General features: G+C 36.3%; 1 protein-coding gene across 4 annotated transcripts in view; it reads left to right on the top strand.

The window, feature by feature from the left end:
* PIBF1 (progesterone immunomodulatory binding factor 1) overlaps positions 1–23,176 on the top strand; it is a 267,479-nt gene that overhangs the window by 47,674 nt on the left and 196,629 nt on the right. For all 4 annotated transcript variants that reach the window (XR_002725238.2, XM_023186443.1, XM_023186434.2 and 1 more), the window contains exons 6-9: positions 971–1,104; positions 6,611–6,719; positions 7,348–7,529; positions 14,783–14,908. Coding sequence is in view for 3 of the 4 variants with exons in the window: in XM_023186443.1 (XP_023042211.1) it covers positions 971–1,104; positions 6,611–6,719; positions 7,348–7,529; positions 14,783–14,908 (551 nt within the window). In the remaining variant the exon portion in view is untranslated. The remainder of the gene's footprint in view (positions 1–970; positions 1,105–6,610; positions 6,720–7,347; positions 7,530–14,782; positions 14,909–23,176) is intronic.

Below are 23,176 nucleotides of genomic sequence, written 5' to 3'. Positions count from 1 at the left end.
AGCTTCCCATATTTGATCATTTCTTTATTGTCCTTTATTTCATTCTTATTGTATACCTGGCAATGTTTAAAGTGGTGGAGGTCCAGCAGTGAGCAAGACAAAATCCCCACCCTTAAGATGTTTACACTTTGGTGAGATAAAGAGAAAACTAGTATGATAGTAATGATACAATGAGATCAGTGCTCTGAAGGAGACAACATTTAGATTATATGCAGGTATTCAGGCAGTGGGAACAGGTTAGAAGAAGCATTAGTGAGTTCAGAGAACTCAGATCTCCATTAGGTTTGGAAAGTGAAGTGTGAATATTAGGAATGGTGAGAATTGGGGCTTGTAGTAAGCAGCACCAGATTGTAAAAAATCTTGTGACCAGCTTTAAGGTTTTTACTTCCATTGCTCTTCCCGTATCAGCAATGCCTTTCTTACATGCTGCTGGCATGGGGAGAGTAGAGGGAAGAACAGTGAAAAGACGTGTTTCGAGGGTCACACGATTCCTTTTTTGCTCAATACCAAAATTGGAACTGCATGATTAATCTCTTCAGTAATGATTTTTCACTGTATATACTGATACCCATATGACTTTTCATCTCTAAATTGTAAACTCAAGAACAGGAAGTGTATTTTATTCACTTCTGTATCTTTAGCATCTGATAGTAACTCAGTAAATGTTTTTTAAAAGCCATTTAGTATTTGTAGTCATTTTATGTTTTAGCCTAGTAACTAAAACATAGTTGTTGTATTTTTTAATTTGAAACACAGTTTAAGTTTTAAACAGCTGAGTTTACAGACCACTGTGAACTTAAGATTACTTGCCTTTGAGTAGGGAAAAACTACTAAATTTAAAAATCGAGGAATTTTTTTTGTTGTTTAATTTCAAGGACAATCACAGCTCGACAGAAGACTTCAATACAGAATTTGGTCAACTATTTTAAGTGTTTAGTCTGAAATGTGTTATTATTCCTTTGATTTGTAGACATATGAGGAAGATAGAAAAAAATACTCTGAAGTTCAAAGTAGATGTCAACGTTTGGCCTTAGAATTAGCAGACACAAAACAGTTAATTCAGCAAGGTGACTACCGCCAAGAGAACTATGATAAAGTCAAGAGGTAAGTAGTTAAAATGGCTGTGGTAGTAGTTCTCCATTTTAACGTGCATCAAGGTCACCTGAGTTTTTACCAACAATCAGTTGTTAATTTTACTTTTTACCTTCTTCTTTGCACAAGTGCATGCAGTTTTAGCAGTTTGTTGGGTTTATATTGTATTTTTATATTGGTTGTTTTTGTTTTATTTAGATGTCACTGCTGTCTTAAAATGTAAACAAAGATAGAAACCCAATAAAATCACACGTGTGTAAATATTTTTTCAGTGTTGTTTGATGATTGTTTTTATGTAATGGAATCAATTTAAATGCTTAACAGTTTTCCCTGAAGTTTTTTTCAGCTGTTCCTTCCTGACAGAAGACACATACTCTCTCAAAAAAAAAAAAAAAAAGACACTTTCTGAGAATATATTTCCTAATATTTGCTACTAAGTAGCTATAACAAATACCTTTGTTTAATTGGAATATTCTTTTCTGTTGTTTGTTCAGTAATTGAATGAGCTACTACTTAGCTGTGTGTCCCTGGTACATCTCTTTTCATTCTGAGCCTAAGTTTCATCTTTTATGATATGTTGCTAATACAGATAGCTGTACTATATAAACTAAGATCAAATAAATATTTATGAAAGCCTTTAAATATATATGTGCTGTGTATGTAATATAAATGGAATGACCTTACCTTAATTGTTCACGCCACCTGAAATAATTCTTAAAATGTGGTAGTCACTCAGTGAATATTTGTTAAATGAATGAATGAATTATTTAAATTGCATAATTTAAATTATAAAATAACATGTGAATTTGCAAAGATTTGTGGATAGAAGATTGGCATTTCTACTCCCATTATGATTGACACATGGTATTTCTTATGTATGTGGTATTATGCCAAAATATGATAATTATTGGAGCTTTAAATCCTTGAGAGCTCTTCTCAGTAGGCTCTAGAATAAAGCTGGAGTTCAAAAGAAGCATTTAAAAATCAAGTAGAGGCATGGTGGCACATGCCTTTAGTCCCAGCTGCTTGGGAGGTTGAGGTGGGAGGACTGCTTAAGCCGAGAAGTTCAAGGCTGCAGTGAGCTACGATCTTGCCACTGCACTTTAGCATGGTGGCAGAGTGAAACCCCATCTCTTAAAAATATAAAATAAAAAAGAATAAAAATTAAATAGATTGTGATGCTAAGATGATACCAGTTGGTATTTTGATGTCCCCACTGCCGCTATCAATGACTGATACAATACAAAAAGGGAAAACTAAAATGCACAGCCATCAAAATAATCCACCAGGGCCATGGATGCTCAGTGAAACAAGATGAGTCATGAGTTGTTAATTACTGAATTTGGGTGATGGGAGCATGGGTGTTCATTATATCACCTCTATTTTTACATATGTTTTCATTTACTATAATAAAAGCTTAGGAAGGAAAAATGTAGCCTTGATCAAAAAGCTTGATAAGCATCTTTATGGTAGAAATTTAATAGTAAAACAAGAAAGGACTCAAACTATGACCCTTTTTAGTTCACTCAGTAGAATGAATGAGTTTAAAAACATAGACAGGTCATGAAATATAAACTGGGGAAGAAAAAACAAGCCTTTTATGCCCTGGGTAAATTCTCACAAATGTACAAAAGAAACAGGTGTGTGGATGTTAATTGTGTCATTATTAAAATAAATTCAAATGCTTTTCAGAAGCAGAATGGAAAATAAATTGAGATTTATCCTGCAATATAGTTTTATGTAGTAGTTAAAATCATTAAATTAGGTCTGAATGTATCACTTTTTTTACTAGTAGTTCCTTATTTTCTGGCATAACATAATGTTCCTAGTTTTGGTTTTTGTTTGTTCGTTTTGTAATTTCATTGCCTCAGCTTTTTCTCTAAGAAGTCTTGATCTCTTTTAGTGGGGAATGCTATTTAGAAATTAAGATTTGGATGCTGTGGTCATGACTACATTGGTCATTATTTCTAGGCCCTTTGAGTAGGCAGAGACAGTGGAGGGAGAATGAGGAAGAGGCTTAACACACTATGGATGAGATCATACTGATACTTTTTTTTTTTTGAGACGGAGTATCACTTTGTCACCCAGGCTGGAGTGCAGTGGTGTGATCTTGGCTCACTGCAACCTCTGCCTCCCAGGTTCAAGTGATTCTCCTGTGTCAGCCTCCCGAGTAGCTGGGACTACAGGTGTGCACCACCATGCCCAGCTAATATATATATATATATTGTTTGTTTGTTTTTGTTAGTAGAGACATGGTTTCACCATGTTGGCCATGGTTGGCCAGACTGGCCTTGAACTCCTGACCTCAGGTGATCTGCCCACCTTGGCCTCCCAAAGTGCTGATATTACAGGCGTGAGCCACTGCACCCAGCCCACATTGATACTTCTAATTCCAATTCAACACTGCAACAGCTAGTTTGAAGAGGTGCCAACTTGCTAAATATGGCAAACTTGAATATCATAATAAATAGTGACAATGATGAATTATAGTCCATTGAATAGAATAAGAGTTTTTAAGTATAGGCTAATAATAAATACAGAAAGAGGATCTTAAAATTTATTTTTTATTTTTTATTTTATTATTATTATACTTTAAGTTCTAGAGTATATGTGCATAACGTGCAGGTTTGTTACATATGTATACTTGTGCCATGTTGGTGTGCTGCACCCATCAACTCGTCAGCACCCATCAACTCGTCATTTACATCAGGTATAACTCCCAATGCAATCCCTCCCCCCTCCCCCCTCCCCATGATAGGCCCTGGTGTGTGATGTTCCCCTTCCCGAGGCCAAGTGATCTCATTGTTCAGTTCCCACCTATGAGTGAGAACATGCGGTGTTTGGTTTTCTGTTCTTGTGATAGTTTGCTGAGAATGATGGTTTCCAGCTGCATCCATGTCCCTACAAAGGACACGAACTCATCCTTTTTTATGGCTACATAGTATTCCATGGTGTATATGTGCCACATTTTCTTAATCCAGTCTGTCACTGATGGACATTTGGGTTGATTCCAAGTCTTTGCTATTTTAATATATCATCTTTACCACTTTTTAAGTGTATAGTTCAGTGGTAATAAATATATTTATATCCTTTTTGGGAAAGAGGATCTTTATGGTTGAATGCCAACCAATAAATGTATATGCATGTAAGAATGACCATTTTGTAGCCACATAATAATATTGATTCAGAATCATCATTGGAATATAAAACCATCAAGTAAAAGTATGTTAGGGAATAGGATATTTACACAAAGCATCTCTTCACAATTATTAATTTTAAAGGGCAAAAGGATACCTTTATAGTTAAACTCTGGCAGATACTACCTTAACCTAGTGATCAAAGTTACTATCACCAATAAATGGGATAAACTGACATCACATACCTCAGTACATCTTCATATAATACACTGAGAATGCATTTCTCTATCTGAGAATCATTTCTGTAGTATTCCTGCCCAAGTGCCTAACCTGAATCGAATAATAAAGAAACTTCAGGCAAGTGAAAATTGAGGAACATTCTATGATGCAGTTAGCCTGTGCTCTATAAAAAGTCATATAACACCAGGAAAACTAAGAAGTCTTAAAGGTTAAAGGAGACTAAAACCACATGACATCTAGCTGCATGGTAATAGATTACAATATTATGTTAATAGATCCTTGGATTACCATTATGGTAATAGATACTTGGCTCAGGGAAGAAAATATTTCACAAAGGGCATTTTGGGAGACAGTTGACAAAATTTGAAAATGGATTGTATGTTAGATAATAATATTGTCTTAGGGCTAGGTCTCCTGAGTATGATAATTATACTGTGATTATATAAGAGACTATCTTTAACCTTAGTAAATTCACACTGATTTATTTAAGGATAAAGGGACCTAATGTCTCAGTTGAGGATACAAGTGCACATGTATGAGTATGTGTGTGTCGGTATGTATACACATGTAGATACATGACCCTTGACCAACACGGGGTCCACTTATATTCAGGTTTTTATCAGTGTAACACCAATCGAAAATAAAATTTTCACGGGATGTGAAACCTGAATATACAGAGGACTGACTGTTTGGTGGGATCTGCAACAACTGCAGGACTTCAGCATGTACAGATTTGCGTATTCAGGTTGTGGGGGTGGGTCTGGAACCCATTCTCTACATATACCATTAGACAGCTTCATATATTCACATATATTAACAAGAGAGAGAAATTGAAGAAATATAAACAAAGTAATATTTAGTTAATATTACAAAACAAATACAGTATTAATGATTGGTAAGTAAAAGTATTAAAAAGAACCAGGCTGGGTACAGCGTGTCATGTCTATAATCCTAGTGCTTTCAGAAGCGCAGGCAGGAGGGTCACTTGAGCCCAGGATTTTAAGACTAGCCACGGCAAGACAGCAAGACCATCTTTCCAAAAACAAAAACAAAAAAATTAAATTAGTCAGGCACATGGTGGCATGCACCTGTAGTCCTGGCTATCTGGCAGGCTGAGGCAGGAGGATCACTTGAGTGCAGTAGTTCAAGTCCAGCCCGCGTGACAATAGTGAGACCCCCATCTCATTAAAAAAAAAAAAAAAAGTATACAAAAAAGTTTTTTTAAAAAAATTGCATGTAAAAGCACAAAATGAAATGTTAATTTTTTAAATTAAAAATAATCTAAACATTCTAAAAATAAAAAAGCACGAAATACTTGTAGTAATATGTATCAGAATAGAAATACTGATAGTCATCTTTACTTATTGGGTTTGTATGTGATTGTTATTTTGTGCTTTGCTCAGCTTTTCTTCAATAAACATAGTATTTTGTTAACTAGAGGAAGAAAAGGCATTCTAAACGTTTTTGAAAAGCTGATGCAAAGGAAAACAATTCCTAACAGCCCACTCTTTGGAAATACCAGGTGGGTCAGTGAAATAAAGTGCAAAGGCACTACTTCTGACTGCAGGGACGTAGTTAAGAGTTAGTAAATCGATTTCTCTGCTCATTTTTAAAAATGTCTGTTGTAGGTTTTAGTCCAATTCTTTGTATAACTTTTTTGGGGAACTTGTCTTAAAATGGAAATTAAAATCTGGGTAATCATAAACAGTTTGTGAATGAAATAGTCACAATAATGCCTGCCTATGTATCTACTATGCAATCTGAATGATAAGTTGTGTTTTTTTACCTTAACTGAACTGAAAGCCTAGAGCCATGTATACATTCTTTAAAAGTTTGGACCTCAAGATAAGATTGAAGATGACTAATGAAAAAATATCAAATGTACGTTAGTAAGTTTTATTGTTATGTAGTTTATATATTTATTCCTTAAAGGTGATAAATTGATTTTTATGTATTTGAACAAGGTCTGAAACAGAGTCCCTTCTAAATCTGAAAAGTAGATACTTTATAGTTCATGGAATTACACTCAAGCCCCATTGCTAGTGTCTCTATTCAGCATCCTCATGCATAGTCAACCCTTTTAAAGTGTTCACTGTAAAAGGGGGTGTAAAATTTACATGTCTGTTGGAATTTTTTAATAGTGAACGTGATGCACTTGAGCAGGAAGTAATTGAGCTTAGGAGAAAACATGAAATACTTGAAGCCTCTCACATAATTCAGACAAAAGAACGAAGTGAATTATCAAAAGAGGTAAGCTTATGAATAGAGTCAACTTATATTGAATTGTATAGTATTAGTGAAAAAAATAGCCCGGAGTAGATGTGAGGCAGAGACTTTTTTTTTGTTATGTAGTAGTTCCTCCCAAAAAAAGGCTTTTTTTATTCTTTAACTTTTACTTTTTTTTTTTTTTTTTTTTTTGAGACAGGAGTCTTACCCTGTTGCCCAGGCTGTAGTGCAGTGGTGTGATCTTAAGAGGCTCACTGCAACCTCTGCCTCCCGGGTTCAAACGATTCTCCTGCCTCAGCCTCCTGAGTAGCTGGGATTGCAGGCTTGTTCACGATACCCTGGTAATTTTTACATTTTTAGTAGAGACAGGGTTTCATCATGTTGGCCAGGCTGGTCTCGAACTCCTGACCTCAAATGATCTACCTGCCTTGGCCTCCCAAAGTGCTGGGATTACAGGCATGAGCAACCAGCCCCAAAAAGAGACTTTTAGTAGCTATTTTTATATTTTAAAAAGTTGCATGCCAAGAATTAGCCCTTTTTAAAAGGAAAATTTTCATGTGAATGAAAACATGAAGGAAAGAAATTAATACAGTCAACATTGAAAAGTAAGATGGTATCACTCTGGATACTTTTTGTTTCTCCATGTATGTAGGTAGCCACGTTACAGCAGACTGTTACTTTACTACAAAAGGATAAAGAATATCTCAATCGCCAAAACATGGAGCTTAGTGTTCGCTGTGCTCATGAAGAGGATCGCCTTGAAAGACTTCAAGCTCAACTTGAAGAAACCAAAAAGGCTAGAGAAGAGATGTATGAAAAATACATAGCATCCAGGCAAGATTTACATTATTCCCACATAAATAGATATCAGTTAACACATTTTCTTTGAGGGAGCTCTTGGCTTTGGGGAAGATTAGTGATTTTTTTTTTAAGGTCTATAGGACAATATTAAAATAAGACCTGTTGTTGTATCTGTTAGGATAATTTGGATTGCAAATAATGCAGAAGAATTTTAAAAATGAAGTGAGATATGTTTGCTTTTTTTTTTTTTTTTTTAAATTATACTTTACGTTCTGGGGTGCATGTGCAAAATGTGCAGTTTTGTTACATAGGTATACACGTGATATGGTGGTTTGCTGCACCAATCCACCCGTCACCTACGTTAGGTATTTCTCTTAATGTTATCCCTCCCCTAGCCCCCCACTCCCCGACAGGGTGTGTGATGTTCCCCTCCCTGTGTCCATGTGTTCTCATTGATCAACTCCCACTTATGAGTGAGAACAAGACAGTGTTGGTTTTCTGTTCTTGTGATAGTTTGCTGAGAATGATGTTTTCCAGCTTCGTCCATGTCCCTACAAAGGACATGAACTCATCCTTTTTTACGGCTGTATAGTATTCCATGGTGTATATGTGCCACATTTTCTTTATCCAGTCTGTTATTGAAGGACATTTGCGTCAGTTCCAAGTCTTTGCTATTGTGAACAGTGCTGCAGTAAACGTATGTGTGCATGTGTCTTTATAGTAGAATGATTTATGATCCTTTGGATATATACCCAGTAATGGGATCGCTGGGTCAAATGATAGTTCTAGTTCTAGATCCTTGAGGAATTGCCACACTGTCTTCCACAATGGTTGAACTAATTTACACTCCCACCAACACTATAAAAGCATTCCTGTTTCTCCACATGCTCTCCAACATCTCTGTTTCCCGACTTTTTAATGATTGCCATTCTAACTGGCATGAGATGGTATCTCATTGTGGTTTTGATTTGCATTTCTTTAATGATCAGTGATGATGAGCATTTGTTCATATGTCTGTTGGCTACATAAATGTTTTCTTTTGAGAAGTGTCTATATGCTTTGCCCACTTTTTGATGGGATTGTTTTTTTCTTGTAAATTTATTTAAGTTCTTTGTAGATTCAGGATATTAGCCCTTTGTCAGATGGATAGATTGCAAGAATTTTCTCCTGTTCTGGAGTTTGCCTGTTCACTCTGATGATAGTTTCTTTTGCTGTGCGGAAGCTCTTTAGTTTAATTAGACCCCATTTATCAGTTTTGGCTTTTGGGGCCATTGCTTTTGGTGTTTTAGACATGAAGTCTTCGCCCATGCCTATATCCTGAATGGTATTGCCCAGGTTTTCTTGTAGGATTTTTATAATCCTAAGTCTTATGTTTAAGTCTTTGATTCATCTTGAGTTGATTTTTGTTTGAGGTGTAAGGAAGGGGTTCAGTTTCAGTTTTCTGCATATGGCTAGCCAGTTTTCCCAACAACATTTATTAAATAGGGGATCTTTTCCCCATTGCTTGTTTGTGTCAGATTTGTCAAAGATCAGATGGTTATAGATGTGTGGTGTTATTTTTGAGGCCTTTGTTCTGTTCCATTGGTCTATATATCTGTTTTGGTACCAGTACCATGCTGTTTTTGTTACTGTAGCCTTGTAGTGTAGTTTGAAGTCAGGTAACGTGATGCCTCCAGCTTTATTCTTCTTGCCAAGAATTGTCTTGGCTATGTGGGCTCTTTTTTGGTTCCATACGAACTTTAAAGTAGTTTTTTCCAATTCTGTGGAGAAAGTCGTTGTAGCTTGATGGGGATAGCATTGAATGTATAAATTTGGGCGTTATGGCCATTTTCACAATATTGATTCTTCCCATCCATGAGCATGGAATGTTTTTCCATTTGTTTATGTTCTCTCGTATTTCTTTGGGCAGTGGTTTATAGTTCTCCTTGAAGAGGTCCTCCACATCCCTTGTAAGTTGTATTCCTAGGTATTTTATTCTCTTAGTAGCAATTGTGAATGGGAATTCACTCTTGATTTGGCTCTCTGTCTGTTATTGGTGCATAGGAATGCTTGTGATTTTTGCACATTAATTTTGTATCCTGAGACTTTGCTGAAGTTGCTTATCAGCATAAGGAGATTTTAGACTGAGACGATGGAGTTTTCCAAATATACAATCATATCATCTGCAAACAGAGACAATTTGACTTTCTCTCTTCCTAGTTGAATACCCTTTCTTTCTTTCTCTTTCCTGATTACCCTGGCCAGAACTTCCAATACTGTGTTAAATAGGAGGGGCGAGAGAGGGCATCCTTGTCTCGTGCCAGTTTTCAAAGGGAAAATTGCCCATTCGATATGATATTGGCTGTGGGTTTGTCAAAATAGCTCTTATTATTTTGAGATACATTCCATCGATACCCAGTTTATTGAGAGTTTTTAGCATGAAGGAGTGGTGAATTTTGTCAAAGGCCTTTACTGCATCTATTGAGATAATCGTGGTTTTTGTGATTGGTTCTGTTTATGTGATGGATTACGTTTATTGATTTGTGTATGTTGAACCAGCCTTGCATCCCAGGTATGAAGCCAACTTGATCGTGGCGGATACGCTTTTTGATGTGCTGCTGGATTCAGTTTGCCAATATTTTATTGGGGATTTTTGCATCGATGTTCATCAGGGATATTGGCCTGAAATTTTGTTTTTTTGTTGTGTCTCTGCCAGGTTTTGGTATCAGGATGATGCTGGCCTCATAAAATGAGTTGGGAAGGATTCCCTCTTTTTCTGTTGTTTGGAATAGTTTCAGAAGGAATGGTACCAGCTCCTCCTTGTACCTCTGGTAGAATTCGGCTGGGAATCCGTCTCATCCTGGATTTTTTTTTTTTTTTTTTGGTTGGTAGGCTATTACTGCCTCAATTTCAGAACTTGTTACTGGTTTATTCAGGGATTTGACTTCTTCCTGGTTTAGACTTGGGAGGGTGTATGTGTCCAGGAATTTATCCATTTCTTTTAGATTTTCTAGTTTATTTGCATAGTGGTGTTTATGGTATTCTCTGATGGTAGTTTTTATTTCTGTGGTATCAGTGGTGATCTCCCCTTTTTCATTTTTTATTGTGTCTGTTTGGTTCTTCTCTCCTTTCTTTTTTATTAGTCTAGCTAGCAGTCTACCTATTTTGTTGGTCTTTACAAAAAAAACAGTTCCTGGATTCATTGATTTTTTGAAGGGTTTTTCATATCTCTATCTCCTTCAGTTCTGCTCTGATCTTAGTTATTTCTTGTCTTCTGCTAGATTTTGAATTTGTTGCTCCTGTCTCTAGTCCTTTTAATTTTGATATTAGGGTGTCAATTTTAGATCTTTCCTGCCTTCTCTTGTGGGCATTTAGTGCTATATATTTCCCTCTACACACTGCTTTACATGTGGCCCAGAGATTCTGGTACATTGTGTCTTCGTTCTCATTGGTTTTAAAGAACATCTTTATTTTTGCCTTCATTTTGTTGTTTGCCCAGTAGTCATTCAGGAGCAGGTTGTTCAGTTTCCATGTAGTTGTGCACTTTTGAGTGAGTTTATTAATCCTGAGTTCTAGTTTGATTCCACTGTGGTCTGAGAGACAGTTTGTTATGATTTCCATTCTTTTGCATTGCTGAGGAGTGTTTTACTTCCAATTATGTGGTCAATTTTAGAGTAAGTATGATGTGCTGCTGAGAAGAATGTATATTCTGTTGATTTGGGGTGGAGAGTTCTGTAGATGTCTATCAGGTCTGCTTGGTCCGGATCTGAGTTCAAGTCCTGAATATCCTTGTTAATTTTCTGTCTCATTGATCAGTCTAATATTGATAGTGGGGTGTTAAAGTCTCCCACCATTGTTGCGTGGGAGTCTAGGTCTGTTTGTAGGTCTCTAAGAACTTCCTTTATGAATCTGGGTGCTCCTGTATTGGGTGCATATATATTTAGGATAGTTAGCTCTTCTAGCTGCATTGATCTCTTTACTATTATGTAATGCCCTTCTTTGTCTCTTTTGATCTTTGTTGGTTTAGAGTCTGCTTTATCAGAGATTAGAATTGCAATTCCTGCTTTTTCTTTTTTTTTCTGCTTTCCATTTGCTTGGTAAATATTCCTCCATCCCTTTATTTTGAGCCTTTATGTGTCTTTGCACATGAGCTGTGTCTCCTGAATACAGCACACTTATAGGTCTTGACACTTTATCCAATTTGCCAGTCTGTGTCTTTTAATTGGGGCATTTAGCCTGTTTACATTTAAGGTTAATATTTCTATGTGTGAATTTGATCCTGTCATGATGCTAGCTGGTTGTATTGCCGGTTAGTTGATGCAGTTTCTTCATAGTGTTGATGGTCTTTACAATTTGGTTATGTTTTTGCAGTGGCTGGTACCAGTTGTTCCTTTCCATGTTTAGTGCTTCCTCCAGGAGCTCTTGTAAGGCAGGCCTGGTGGTGACAGAATCTCTCAGGATTTGCTTGTCTGTAAAGGATTTTATTTCTCCTTCCCTTACAAAGCTTAGTTTGGCTGGATATGAAATTCTGGGCTGAAAATTCTTTTCTTTAAAAATGTTGAATATTGGCCCCCACTCTCTTCTGGCTTGTAGGGTTTCTGCAGAGAGATCCTCTGTTAGTCTGATGGGCTTCCTTCCCTTTGTGGGTAACCCGACCTTTCTCTCTGGCTGCTCTTAACGTTTTTTCCTTCATTTCAGCCTTGGTGAATCTGACGATTCTGTGTGTTGGGGTTGCTCTTCTCAAGGAGGATCTTTGTGTTCTTGGGGTTGCTCTTCTCAAGGAGTATCTTTGTGTATCTTGGGGTTGGTCTTCTCAAGGAATATCTTTGTGATGTTCTCTGTATTTCCTAGATTTGAGTGTTGACCTGTCTTGCTAGGTTGGGGAAGTTCCCTTGGATAATATCCTGAAGTGTTTTCCAACTTGGTTCCATTCTCCCCATCACTTTCAGGTACACCAATCAAATGTAGATTTGGTCTTTTCATGTAGTCCCATATTTCTTAGAGGCTTTGTTCATTCCTTTTTATTCTTTTGTCTCTAATTTTGTCTTCTCTTCTTATTTCATTAAGTTGATCTTCAGTCACTGATATCCTTTCTTCCGCTTGATCGATTTGGCTGTTGAAACTTGTGTATGCTTCATGAAGTTATCATGCTGTGTTTTTCAGCTTCATCAGGTTATTTATGTTCTTCTCTATACTGGTTATTCTAGTTAGCAATTTGTCTATCCTTTTTTTCAAGGTCCTTAGCTTCCTTGCATTGGGTTGGAACATGCTCCTTTAGCTCAGAGGAGTTTGTTATTACCCACCTTCTGAAGCCTACTTCTGTCAATTCGTGAAACTCATTCACTGTCCAGTTTTTTTCCCCTGTTAGCGATGAGTTGTTATCCTTTGGAGGAAAAAGAGGCATTCTGGTTTTTTGAACTTTCGGCCTTTTTGCACTGGTGTCTCCCCATCTTTGTGGATTTATCTACCATTGGTCTTTGATGTTGGTAACCTTCAGATGGGTCTTTGAGTGTCTTTGAGTGGATGTGCTATTCCTTTCTGTTTGTTAATTTTCCTTCTGACAGGCCCCTTTGCTGCTGGCCTGCTGGAGTTTGCTGAAGGTCCACTGCCAACCCTGTTTGCCTGGGTATCACCAGCAGAGGCTGCAGAACATCAAAGATTGTTGCCTGATCTTTCCTCTGGAAGCTTCTTCCCAGCGGGGCACCTGCCAGATGCCAGCCAGAGCTCTCCTGTATGAGGTGTCTGCTGGCCCCTACTGGGAGGTGTCTTCCAGTTGGGATACATGGGGGTCAGGGACCCACTTGAGGAGGCAGTCTGACCCTTAGCGAGCTCAAACGCTGTGCCGGGACATCCGCTGCTGTCTTCAGAAACTCTTGGGCAGGGACATTTAAGTCTGCTGAAGCTGCGCCCACAGGCACCCCTTTCCCCAGGTGCTCTGTCCCAGGGAGATGGGGGTTTTATCTATCTATTTTATTTTCTTATATGATATTCCTTTCTAGTTGGTTTTTTAAAAGACACTATGGTTTTTTTCAGCAATACCAAAAGCCTATTTCTTTTAAATAGATAGATATATGCTATGACTGTTTTTTCTACTTGTGACATAATTTTTTAAATTCCTATGACTAATATCTCTATAGAAGTATGTTTTAAAGGAAAGTATGAAAGTATCTCTATAGAAGTATATTTTGGAAGAAAATCTCAGTATGCTAATGATTTCCTGTGTGAAATGTAAAACAATTATGAGGAGGTAGTATCACATTCTGTTTTAACTTATATGCCCTTCAATGAGACTCCCTATGTTTTGGTCCTGCCTTCTTTTTTCTACTAGATGTGTAGAAGTTACTAAAGTACCTTAATACTAATAACTTTTATAACCCTTGAATTATTCTTATCAACATACCAAAAACAAATAGGCTGGGTGCAGTGGCTCACACCTGTAATCCCAGCACTTTGTGAGGCCAAGGCAGGAGGATTGCTCGAGGCCAGAAGTTTGAGACTAGCCTGGGCAACATAGAAAATCCTGTCTCTATAAAAAAAGTTTTTAAATTAGCAAGGCACACTATCAAGCACCTCTAGTCCTGCTTACTCAGGAGGCTGGGGCGGGAAGGTGGCTTGAGCCCAGGAGATCGGGGTTACATGATTAATGCGCCACTGTACTTCATCCTGAGTTACAGAGCAAGGCATTATCTCTTTAAGAAAAAAAGAAAAAATACTAAAACACAACAAATTTTACCTTAAAGGTAAAGGTAAATTTTACTTTTAAAGAGTTCACACATTCATAATTTTTTCCTACCTGTAGTAGTTTTTCATACCCTATGTAATACTTTGACTTGGCTAAAAGATCATGGTGTGGCTGTGGTTGTCATGCTTGGAAGCAAAGGTTTCATAGACTCAGAGTCATTTCATTTTTATATTTTTGTTAATATTATTCATCTCTTAACATCATCCTACCAGATTATTATTTTTAAATGAAGGACATTCTCAATTTTAAAATAAGCTTCAACCATATGCATTAAAACTACTAGAAAAGTGTTTTGGAAGATGAATAGTTATCCCACATGAATTACTAAGTTTTTATATAGTAATTAAATCTTTTGGAAAATAATGTTTAACAGGTTGAAATCTTAGATCATACTGTTAGGAACAGTATTTTTAGGAATTATAAAATTTTATACTTAATAGTTAAGTTTTTCAGGTAACATAGTTTATAGAGCATACTCAATGAAAGGTATTAAAATCTTATGTAGAGTACAAAAGCCTATTTGTTTCAAAAGAAAATTTATGGTTGTTCTTTTTGTCTCCTTCAGAGACCATTATAAAACAGAATATGAAAATAAACTACATGATGAACTAGAACAAATCAGATTGAAAACCAACCAAGAAATTGATCAACTTCGAAATGCCTCTAGGGAAATGTATGAACGAGAAAACAGGTAAAAAACAAAATGCTTGTGTGGTATCTTATTTATCTTGTGAGGTTATAGAAGCTTTATTGAAATTCAATGCTATTTCTATTATATAATGTCTTTTTGAATACATTAAAGAAAACTTGTCATAAATAGAAATCTAAATATAATGAGAACATGAAAGTTCTAAAGTCTTAGAACAAGATTTACTAGAGTAACCATTTTGCTCTGTTATTCTTGTTTTTTTTTTTTTTTTTAAGATGGAGTCTCACTGCACTGGAGTGCAGTGGCGTGATCTCGGCTCACTGCAAGCTCCGCCTCCCGGGTTCACACCATTCTCCTGCCTCAGTCTCCTGAGTAGCTGGGACTACAGGCGCCTGCCAGCACACACGGCTATTTTTTGTATTTTTAGTAGAGATGGGATTTCACTGTGTTAGTCAGGATGGTCTCGATCTCCTGGCCCCGTGATCCACCTGCCTCGGCCTCCCAAAGTGCTGGGATTACAGGCATGAGCCACCGTGCCCGGCCTCCTGTTATATCTTTTTTTAACACTAGTGACTTCTCTTTTTGCATTTGCTTCAGTTCAGATTGAAGACAGATGAAAAGTAAAGAGTACTGAGATACCAGTTCTTCCTGTATTATACCAACAATTTCTCCTGGAAACTTTTTAAAACTAGAATAGTAATTTGAAATATACACATGCCTCATTTAGCGGCTGGCTGTGAAAGATGTCATATTAGGTAATCCTGAAGTAATATCATTTTTATTCATGCAGTTACTTTTAGATCAGTAAATATTAGGCTCACCTAGTTAGTGATTGGTAGAATTCGGGAAAAATAAATACTATTTATTTCAGTGGCAGATATTTTTATGCCATTGTTATAGAGTGGTTTTTGAAAGTTTATATTTTAATAAGAAAATTATTTTGAAATTGACTTGTGATACTAGTTTGTCAGCACTGATTTGCTTATGTGATATTTTGATTGTTGTCGGCAAGGCTTTAAATCGGACTTAATCTGTAATAGCATTGTAAGATGTCATTTCTACTAGGAATATAGTAGCAGAAAATTTGGTACATCTACCCCTCAATTCCAGAGAAAAAAGCTGCTGTATTATAGTATTTGTAAGTTGGCCACTACTATAAAAACTATATATGTAGAATCATCCTTTGGTAGTAAATTAGCAAAGATATTTTTTAAATTACTGTTAAATTGTTATTTAATGTAGCAGGTTGGTAGAGATGTTTATGCTGTTGCCTCTGAGGGGTATGATTTTGTCCTTGGGTTTCTTTGTTCTTGGGTAAAAATGTTTGTGATGATAAGAGAGTAGATATACAGTTTATGACAGAACTTTTTTAGGATTTTTGCTAAATATGACTTAGTAGAAAGTCATAAAAATGACTTTCCTGAAAATCAGATGAGATTATTTTCCTCATAAATTTGGCTTGCATAGATCTTTTCTACCTGTTTGATCTTTTTTGAAAGTCTGCATTAGAAGTATATGCCAAAGGAAATTAACATGAACTTCACTGAATGCAAAAGAAATCATTCATTTGTGCATTCAACAAATACTTTGTGATTATACTCTTCTGTTTTTTCTTGTTCTCTTATTTGAGCTTTAAAATAATTATGTCATTTATAATCTAGGATTATATTTTCAATGAAAATAGCAAAGAATTTCAAAATATGAAAATTCTAAGTGATCATTCAGTACTATCTTAGCAGTAGACAAACTAAAAATATGCTTTGGGCACCAGCAAATACATACGCATCCCAGGAGAAAGTATACATGTTCTTAAAAAATGTTTTGACATATTAATTTTTAAAATAACATTTTTTATCTTGGAAAAAATAACACTTCTGCATTTGTTTACACTTAGTTTATATTTTAATATTTGAATATCCAATTACTAGTAGGCGCACTATAGGCTTTTCTGTGAATAAGGCTTTTGAAGTCCTAAGCTAGCCTTCATATGTTGAATCCTGAGAAAATAATTGTTCCAAGTAGCTCAAAGAAATATTGGACCACTCTTTAAATAGCATTATTTTTTACTTTAGTTACTATGTTATGATTGTTCTGTTTTTTGACCACATATGTTTGTATGTATGTGTACAAAATAATAGATGTTCAGAGAAAATTTCCTAATGTTCATTAAATAAATAATTATAAAGAAGTAGAAAATGCAGCACTACAGAAATGTCCTTGAGACTCTTTCTGCTTAACTCCTTTCTTTCATAACTGCTATTCTGTTATGCTAATAACTTCCTTGCTTCTCCTTATACTTTTATTATCTGTGTTTCCAGTAAATAAACATCTCCGCACAATGTAGTTTAGTTTTTCATGTTATATTAGTATCTTATCATATAAATGGAATTACACTGTATGCATATATATTTTTTGTGGCTTCTTCACGTAACCTTATGATTTTAAGATTCATTTGCTTTTGCACTTAGTTGTCCCTTCATGTTCATAACAAAAGTATGACAGTTTTATGAATGTACATGCTTAGGGCAGCAGAGTTATTAAGAGATTGGAGAGAGAATTCCAAAGACATTCTTTATCTTTGGCAAAATTGTACTTCTTCCCAGCCCTACATTAGAAAGGAGGATCCTGTACCTTGTGATTTACTTACTCTTAGAGTTCAAAATGCAGACTAAAAGAAGAGGTATATACCTATTATATGCTAAGCTTTATGTTGGAAAGTTTTACATTTGCACCCTGATATAATTTCCAGAGCAACAAATTAATGTATTTTGCAAATATTTATTGAAACCTACCATATGCCAGCTAAATGCTAGACATCATAGATAGTGGTGACCTTTGTCTTCACAAAGCTGGTAGTCTAATGGAGGGTAAAGACAAATAGAGAAACAATTATTCTAAGTATGATGATGGTGGACAAAATGATAGGATAAAAGATGAGACCATCTGTGTATCTAACCTAGTATTGGAAGGAACTGGGGAAGACTTCATAAATGAAGAACTGCCCCTTTTGACTGAAACTGCTATTAAAAGTAAAACTTCAGACACATTAAATTCAAAGTTTAATTGAGCAATGAATGATTTGCAGATCAGGCAGCCTCCAGAATCACAGCAGATTCAGAGAGACTCCAGGGGTGCCTCGTGGTCACAACAAATTTGTAGACAAAAAAAGTAAGGTGACGTACAGAAATCAGAAGTGAGATACAGAAACAGCTGGATTGGTTATAGGTTGATGTTTAACTTATTTGAACACTCAGCAGTGTATGAATGGTTGAAGTATGGCTGCTGGGGTTGGCCAAGATTCAGCTGTTGTTCCAGGAACATACCCCCAAGTTAGGTTTTCTGTCTTGTCTGCCTATTAAGTTAGATTGCAGTTCATCAATAAAGACTCAAATACAGAAGTACAGAATCTTTCTTAAGGCCATATTTAGTTTGCTGTAACACTATGAACTAAGGAAGGAAAGGGAATTGGGAGAATCAATATATAGCATATATAAAAGCCTGAAAGTAGGATAAAATTAAGCTTTTTAAACAAATTAATTCGGTATGGCTGAAGGATAGACTGAGAGGCAGGGAGTTAAAAGAGATGAAAGAGAAGCAGCAAATGGGCCCAAAGAATGCATTTGGACCATTATGTAAGACCTATGGGGAACAATTAAAAGATTTTAAGAAGAGGCATGAAATGATCTGATTTTATATCCAGAGATCACTGTAATGTAGAGAATAGATTGGAATGGCATAAGCCTGTTAGAGAGGCTCTACTTTTAGAGGTTATTTCCATTATCCAGATGAAAGGTGATAATGAAACTAGATTAGTACCAGTAAAGATGAGAGAAATGGGCCAGGTTGGAAAAATATCTAGGAGATAGTGCCAACAGGACTCAGTGACTAGACTGGATTGGTAAGATGAGAACTCATTAAGGATGTCAGCAAGGTTTCTGAATTAAACAGCTGCATAGATAGTGATACAGTTTTTTAAACATTAGAAAATACAAAGCTTTAATAGGAAAACATGATCAATTTAGTTGTTTCACTTGAAGTGTCTGTGGGATATACAAATAAAAGAGTTGACTGTAGAAGAATCTAAACCTCAAGAGAAAGATCTGGGGGTTAGAGAGGCCTGTGATATAGATAGTATTATTTCTATTTTACAAATAAGTACTGTTGGTTCTATGGTTCAATTCTGTTGTGGATTTAATAGGCTTTGACTGATACAATAACTTTAAAATGTATGGGAACTTTCTGTGGTTATTCCTAAGCAATCCACATAGCCGTATAAACTTTGGTATGTAATCTTCTTGAAAATTTCCTAATTTTTTTAGGTTTTTGCTGTTCTTTAAAAAAAATCTTTAAAGTTTATCCCATTGTAACATAAATGTGGTTGGTAGGGGTAGGTTGGTAAGGCTGTGTGGGGAAACAACCAACAGAGCCGTTTCTGGAAGTAGGAAAACTGAAAGCAGATGACCTTGTCTCCAGTGTTCTTCTGGCCCCCTATCCACATCAGAATGGACACTACCTAACCAGGGGATTCCTGGGATTGGGACTGCCCTGTGGATGCCCCAGCCAGCCACAGGACTCAGAACTGATCGGGTGTATACTGAGGCTAGAGTGGACAGTTGCCACCAGGTGGTGCCAAATTGCAGCCTGAGCCCAGATGAATTTGAATTGCCCAAGATACCTAACTAGCTAATTGTATAGGCTTGCCTTTATCATTTTAATCTCACAGTAATCCAACCCTTTGTTTTATGTTACTGAATCTTTGGGGATCATAGTTTCTTCATTACGGGAGATTTAACTCTAGTTAGAGCTTGTATCATACTAATCTTCCACACAGTAAAAAATAAATTATAATTTATTTCTTTTGAAATCTTAGAACTTAAAATGGCTAAAGAACGAATTTTAATATTTCCTGTTATGAAACATGAAATTCATAAGTTTACACATTTAGGATTGTGTGTGTGTGTTTAGGTAAATTAATCTTTTGCTTTGGCCTGAGATGTATGATTGTGTTAATTACTGGTATTTTATCAAAGTGTGCTGTTACAATGAGTTGAAATGGATGAAGTACTTACACTTGCATATTTATGTTTGGTCTCCTTATCTCTCCCCCAGTAAACTTTTTTTTTTTTTTTTTTTTTTGACGGAGTCTTGCTCTGTCACCCAGGCTGGAGTACAGTGATGTGATCTCAGCTCACTGCAAACTCCGCCTCCCAGGTGCAAGCGATTCTCCTGTCTCAGCCTCCTGAGTAGCTGAGATCACAAGTGCACGCCACCACACCTGGCTAATTTTCATATTTTTAGTATGGATGGGGTTTCACCATGTGTTGGCCAGGCTGGTCTCAAATGCCTGACCTCAGGTAGTCTGCCCGCCTCAGCCTCCCAAAGTGCTGTGATTACAGGCGTGAGCCACCATGCCCGGCCCCAATAAACATTTTCTAAAGAAACTGAAATGATGATTAGCGAAATGTATTTTGCCTTTAATTTTCTTTCGATACATCGGAGGGTGTTAAAAGAATACTTTTTCTTTTCTCTTTTTTAATATGGAAAAGGTACGTGGAACTTACTCTATCCAATCTTGGTATCTGACCTGCAGTCATTCCAGTAGTTCTTGAAGTTAAAGTATTGAGAGAAAAGAAAGCGAGTAGAAGATATAAAGACTTAAGGACATTTATAAACCAAGAGGGAACTTGGATATTTAGATACATCAAACATACTGTAGTTGAAATTATAATATGTATGTATGCTTTGGTCCAGTTTGTGAATTAGGCTCTTTGTCTTTTCTGTATATTCTAGTTACTTAAAATTCCACTTTGGAGCTGTGGGAAATGAATGAAAGGTACTACAGTGCTGAGATGTATTATATTAATAACTTATTGCTTAGTAGGTATTATGTGACAGAAATGTTATGGACTCTCTTATGCATTTGGAAATAAGACATTATTCTGTGAGTGGGAGTGTATTACAAAAGAGATTTGGATCGAAAGACTGAACTTGATCCTGATTCTACCACTTATTAGCTCAGCGGATAAGTCACTTAATATCCCTGAAGTTTAATTTCTTCTTTTATAAAATGAGCTAATAGGCCAGGCGTGGTGGCTAACACCTGTAACACCAACACTTTGGGAAGCTGAGGCAGACGGATTGCTTGAGTCCAGGAGTTTGAGACCAGGCTGGGCAAAATGGCAGAACCCCATCTCTAGTGAAAATACAAAAAAATTAGCCAGGCATGGTGGCACAGGCCTGTAGTCCTACTAAGGAGGTTGAGGTGGGAGGATCACCTGAGCCTGGGAGGTCAAGGTTGCACTGAGCCAAGATCATGCCATTTGCACTCCAGCCTGGGCAACTGAAGTGAGATCCTGTCTCAAAAAATAATAATAACTACTAATAATACTTCTTAGGGTGGTCCGTGAGGTCTAAATGAGATAATATATGCAAAAAGTACATTATAAATTATAGATATAAATGAGTTATTTTGGTACCTTATGCCTATGTAGAATACTTGAAGAAAATGTTTTTATCTATTATGTTGACAATTTAAGGAAAGTCACCATTATATAAAAGTCAACTGATAATATTATGGAATTATTTATCACTAGAAGATACTAATACAAAATACATATTCTTAAGTGTTTATCTCCATAGCATTTAACAAGTTTTTTTAAATGACATAATATAGACGTAGAGGGTCTACATGCCATTCTTTTCTGTCTAAATTTCTGCATAAGATGACTAGCTTATGTTTCCTAATTAGGTTATGAGATAATAAGGTAAAGGGAGATAAATTCAGCTGATAAAGTTTTTCTATAAAGTAAAACTACCTTTATTTAAGGTGGTCTTGTTACTGTAAACACAGAAAGAGCTATTGTGAGTGGTGCTATAAAAAAGATAAGATTAGAGGCATTCATTATGCTCTTAGTGCAGTACGGACTCTGGAAACTGAAATAGCTTTACAATTGTTTGAAAGGGGGTAGGCAGTAGAGAAAAAGAGATTGAAAAGATGTTTTTAAGTGCAACAATTAGTATTGCTTTAGTGATTTTATTTTCCTGCCATATCAATAAAAACCATCTTGACCACAATTTATCTTCCAACAGTACTCAAGAAGAAACTTTAATGATATAAACTTGAAATTTGTGTAGAATCTTAGAGTGATATTAAACAACTTTGAATCTTGAATCTATTTACAACGGTTCATTGAGCATATGTAATGTATTACATTGGTGAATTTAACTATTGTTCAGAGGTTTCATTCATCACTTTAAAGGTGTATGTCCTCATTAGTGCTTAAGCACATAAACAAACCTCTTTTGTTCATATCTTACCAGATAGCTCTATAATGTTTTAAGTTCTTCTATGGAAAAATTTAAATAATTACTTTGTCTTTTCAGTTAGATAATTCTTTTTTTTTTTTTGAGATGGAGTCTTGCTCCATCGCCCGGGCTGGAGTGCAGTGGCCGGATCTCAGCTCACTGCAAGCTCCGCCTCCCGGGTTCACGCCATTCTCCTGCCTCAGCCTCCCAAGTAGCTGGGACTACAGGCGCCCGCCACCTCGCCCGGCTAGTTTTTTTTTTTGTATTTTTTAGTAGAGACGGGGTTTCACCATGTTAGCCAGGATGGTCTCGATCTCCTGACCTCGTGATCCGCCCATCTCAGCCTCCCAGAGTGCTGGGATTACAGGCTTGAGCCACCGCGCCCGGCCTCAGTTAGATAATTCTTGAAGTGTATGGCTCTGCAGACAACTCTCTCAGCATCTTCTCAAATATTTTAAATTAATTTTGATTAGTAGTTATCTTTTATTGTTAACTATATTCTTTACTCCTGTAGATGTTTACAACATGTGTTCACTGCTTGGTTAATAATACTTAAAATTTTCAAGCTGTGTAGGGTTCCAGATATTGAAGCAAGGTAAGTTCAGGTTGCATAGGAATTTAGATTTACCTTTGTGGTATAGTTCGTTGTGTGGTGGGAGAGGCTGGTAAAGTAAGATTGGGCCAGATTTTAAAGGTTCTGGTGTCAGTGGAGAATGTCCAGAGGTTTTATAGTAGGACGGAAACATGACTTACTCATTTTTTATAACTACGGTTGCAATGCGGGATGGATTATAGTTGAAGAAAGCCTAGAAGCAGGGAGATCACGTAGGAGGCTATTGCACAGTTTAGGTGATGAAAATGAGAAATAGAAAGAGAAAGACGGTTGAATTTAAAGAATAGGTAGGAGAATTGGCAAGATCTGGTGATTGACAAGAAGTGAACCTCAGGAATGACTCCAGCTTTTCTTTTCTTTTTTTTTTTTTTTTTTTTTTTTGAGACAGAGTC

The sequence above is a fragment of the Piliocolobus tephrosceles genome, chromosome X (assembly GCF_002776525.5).
Source record: "Piliocolobus tephrosceles isolate RC106 chromosome X, ASM277652v3, whole genome shotgun sequence".
In the NCBI taxonomy this organism is placed as follows: domain Eukaryota; kingdom Metazoa; phylum Chordata; class Mammalia; order Primates; family Cercopithecidae; genus Piliocolobus; species Piliocolobus tephrosceles.
This window is presented reverse-complemented; position numbering and strand designations above follow the sequence as displayed.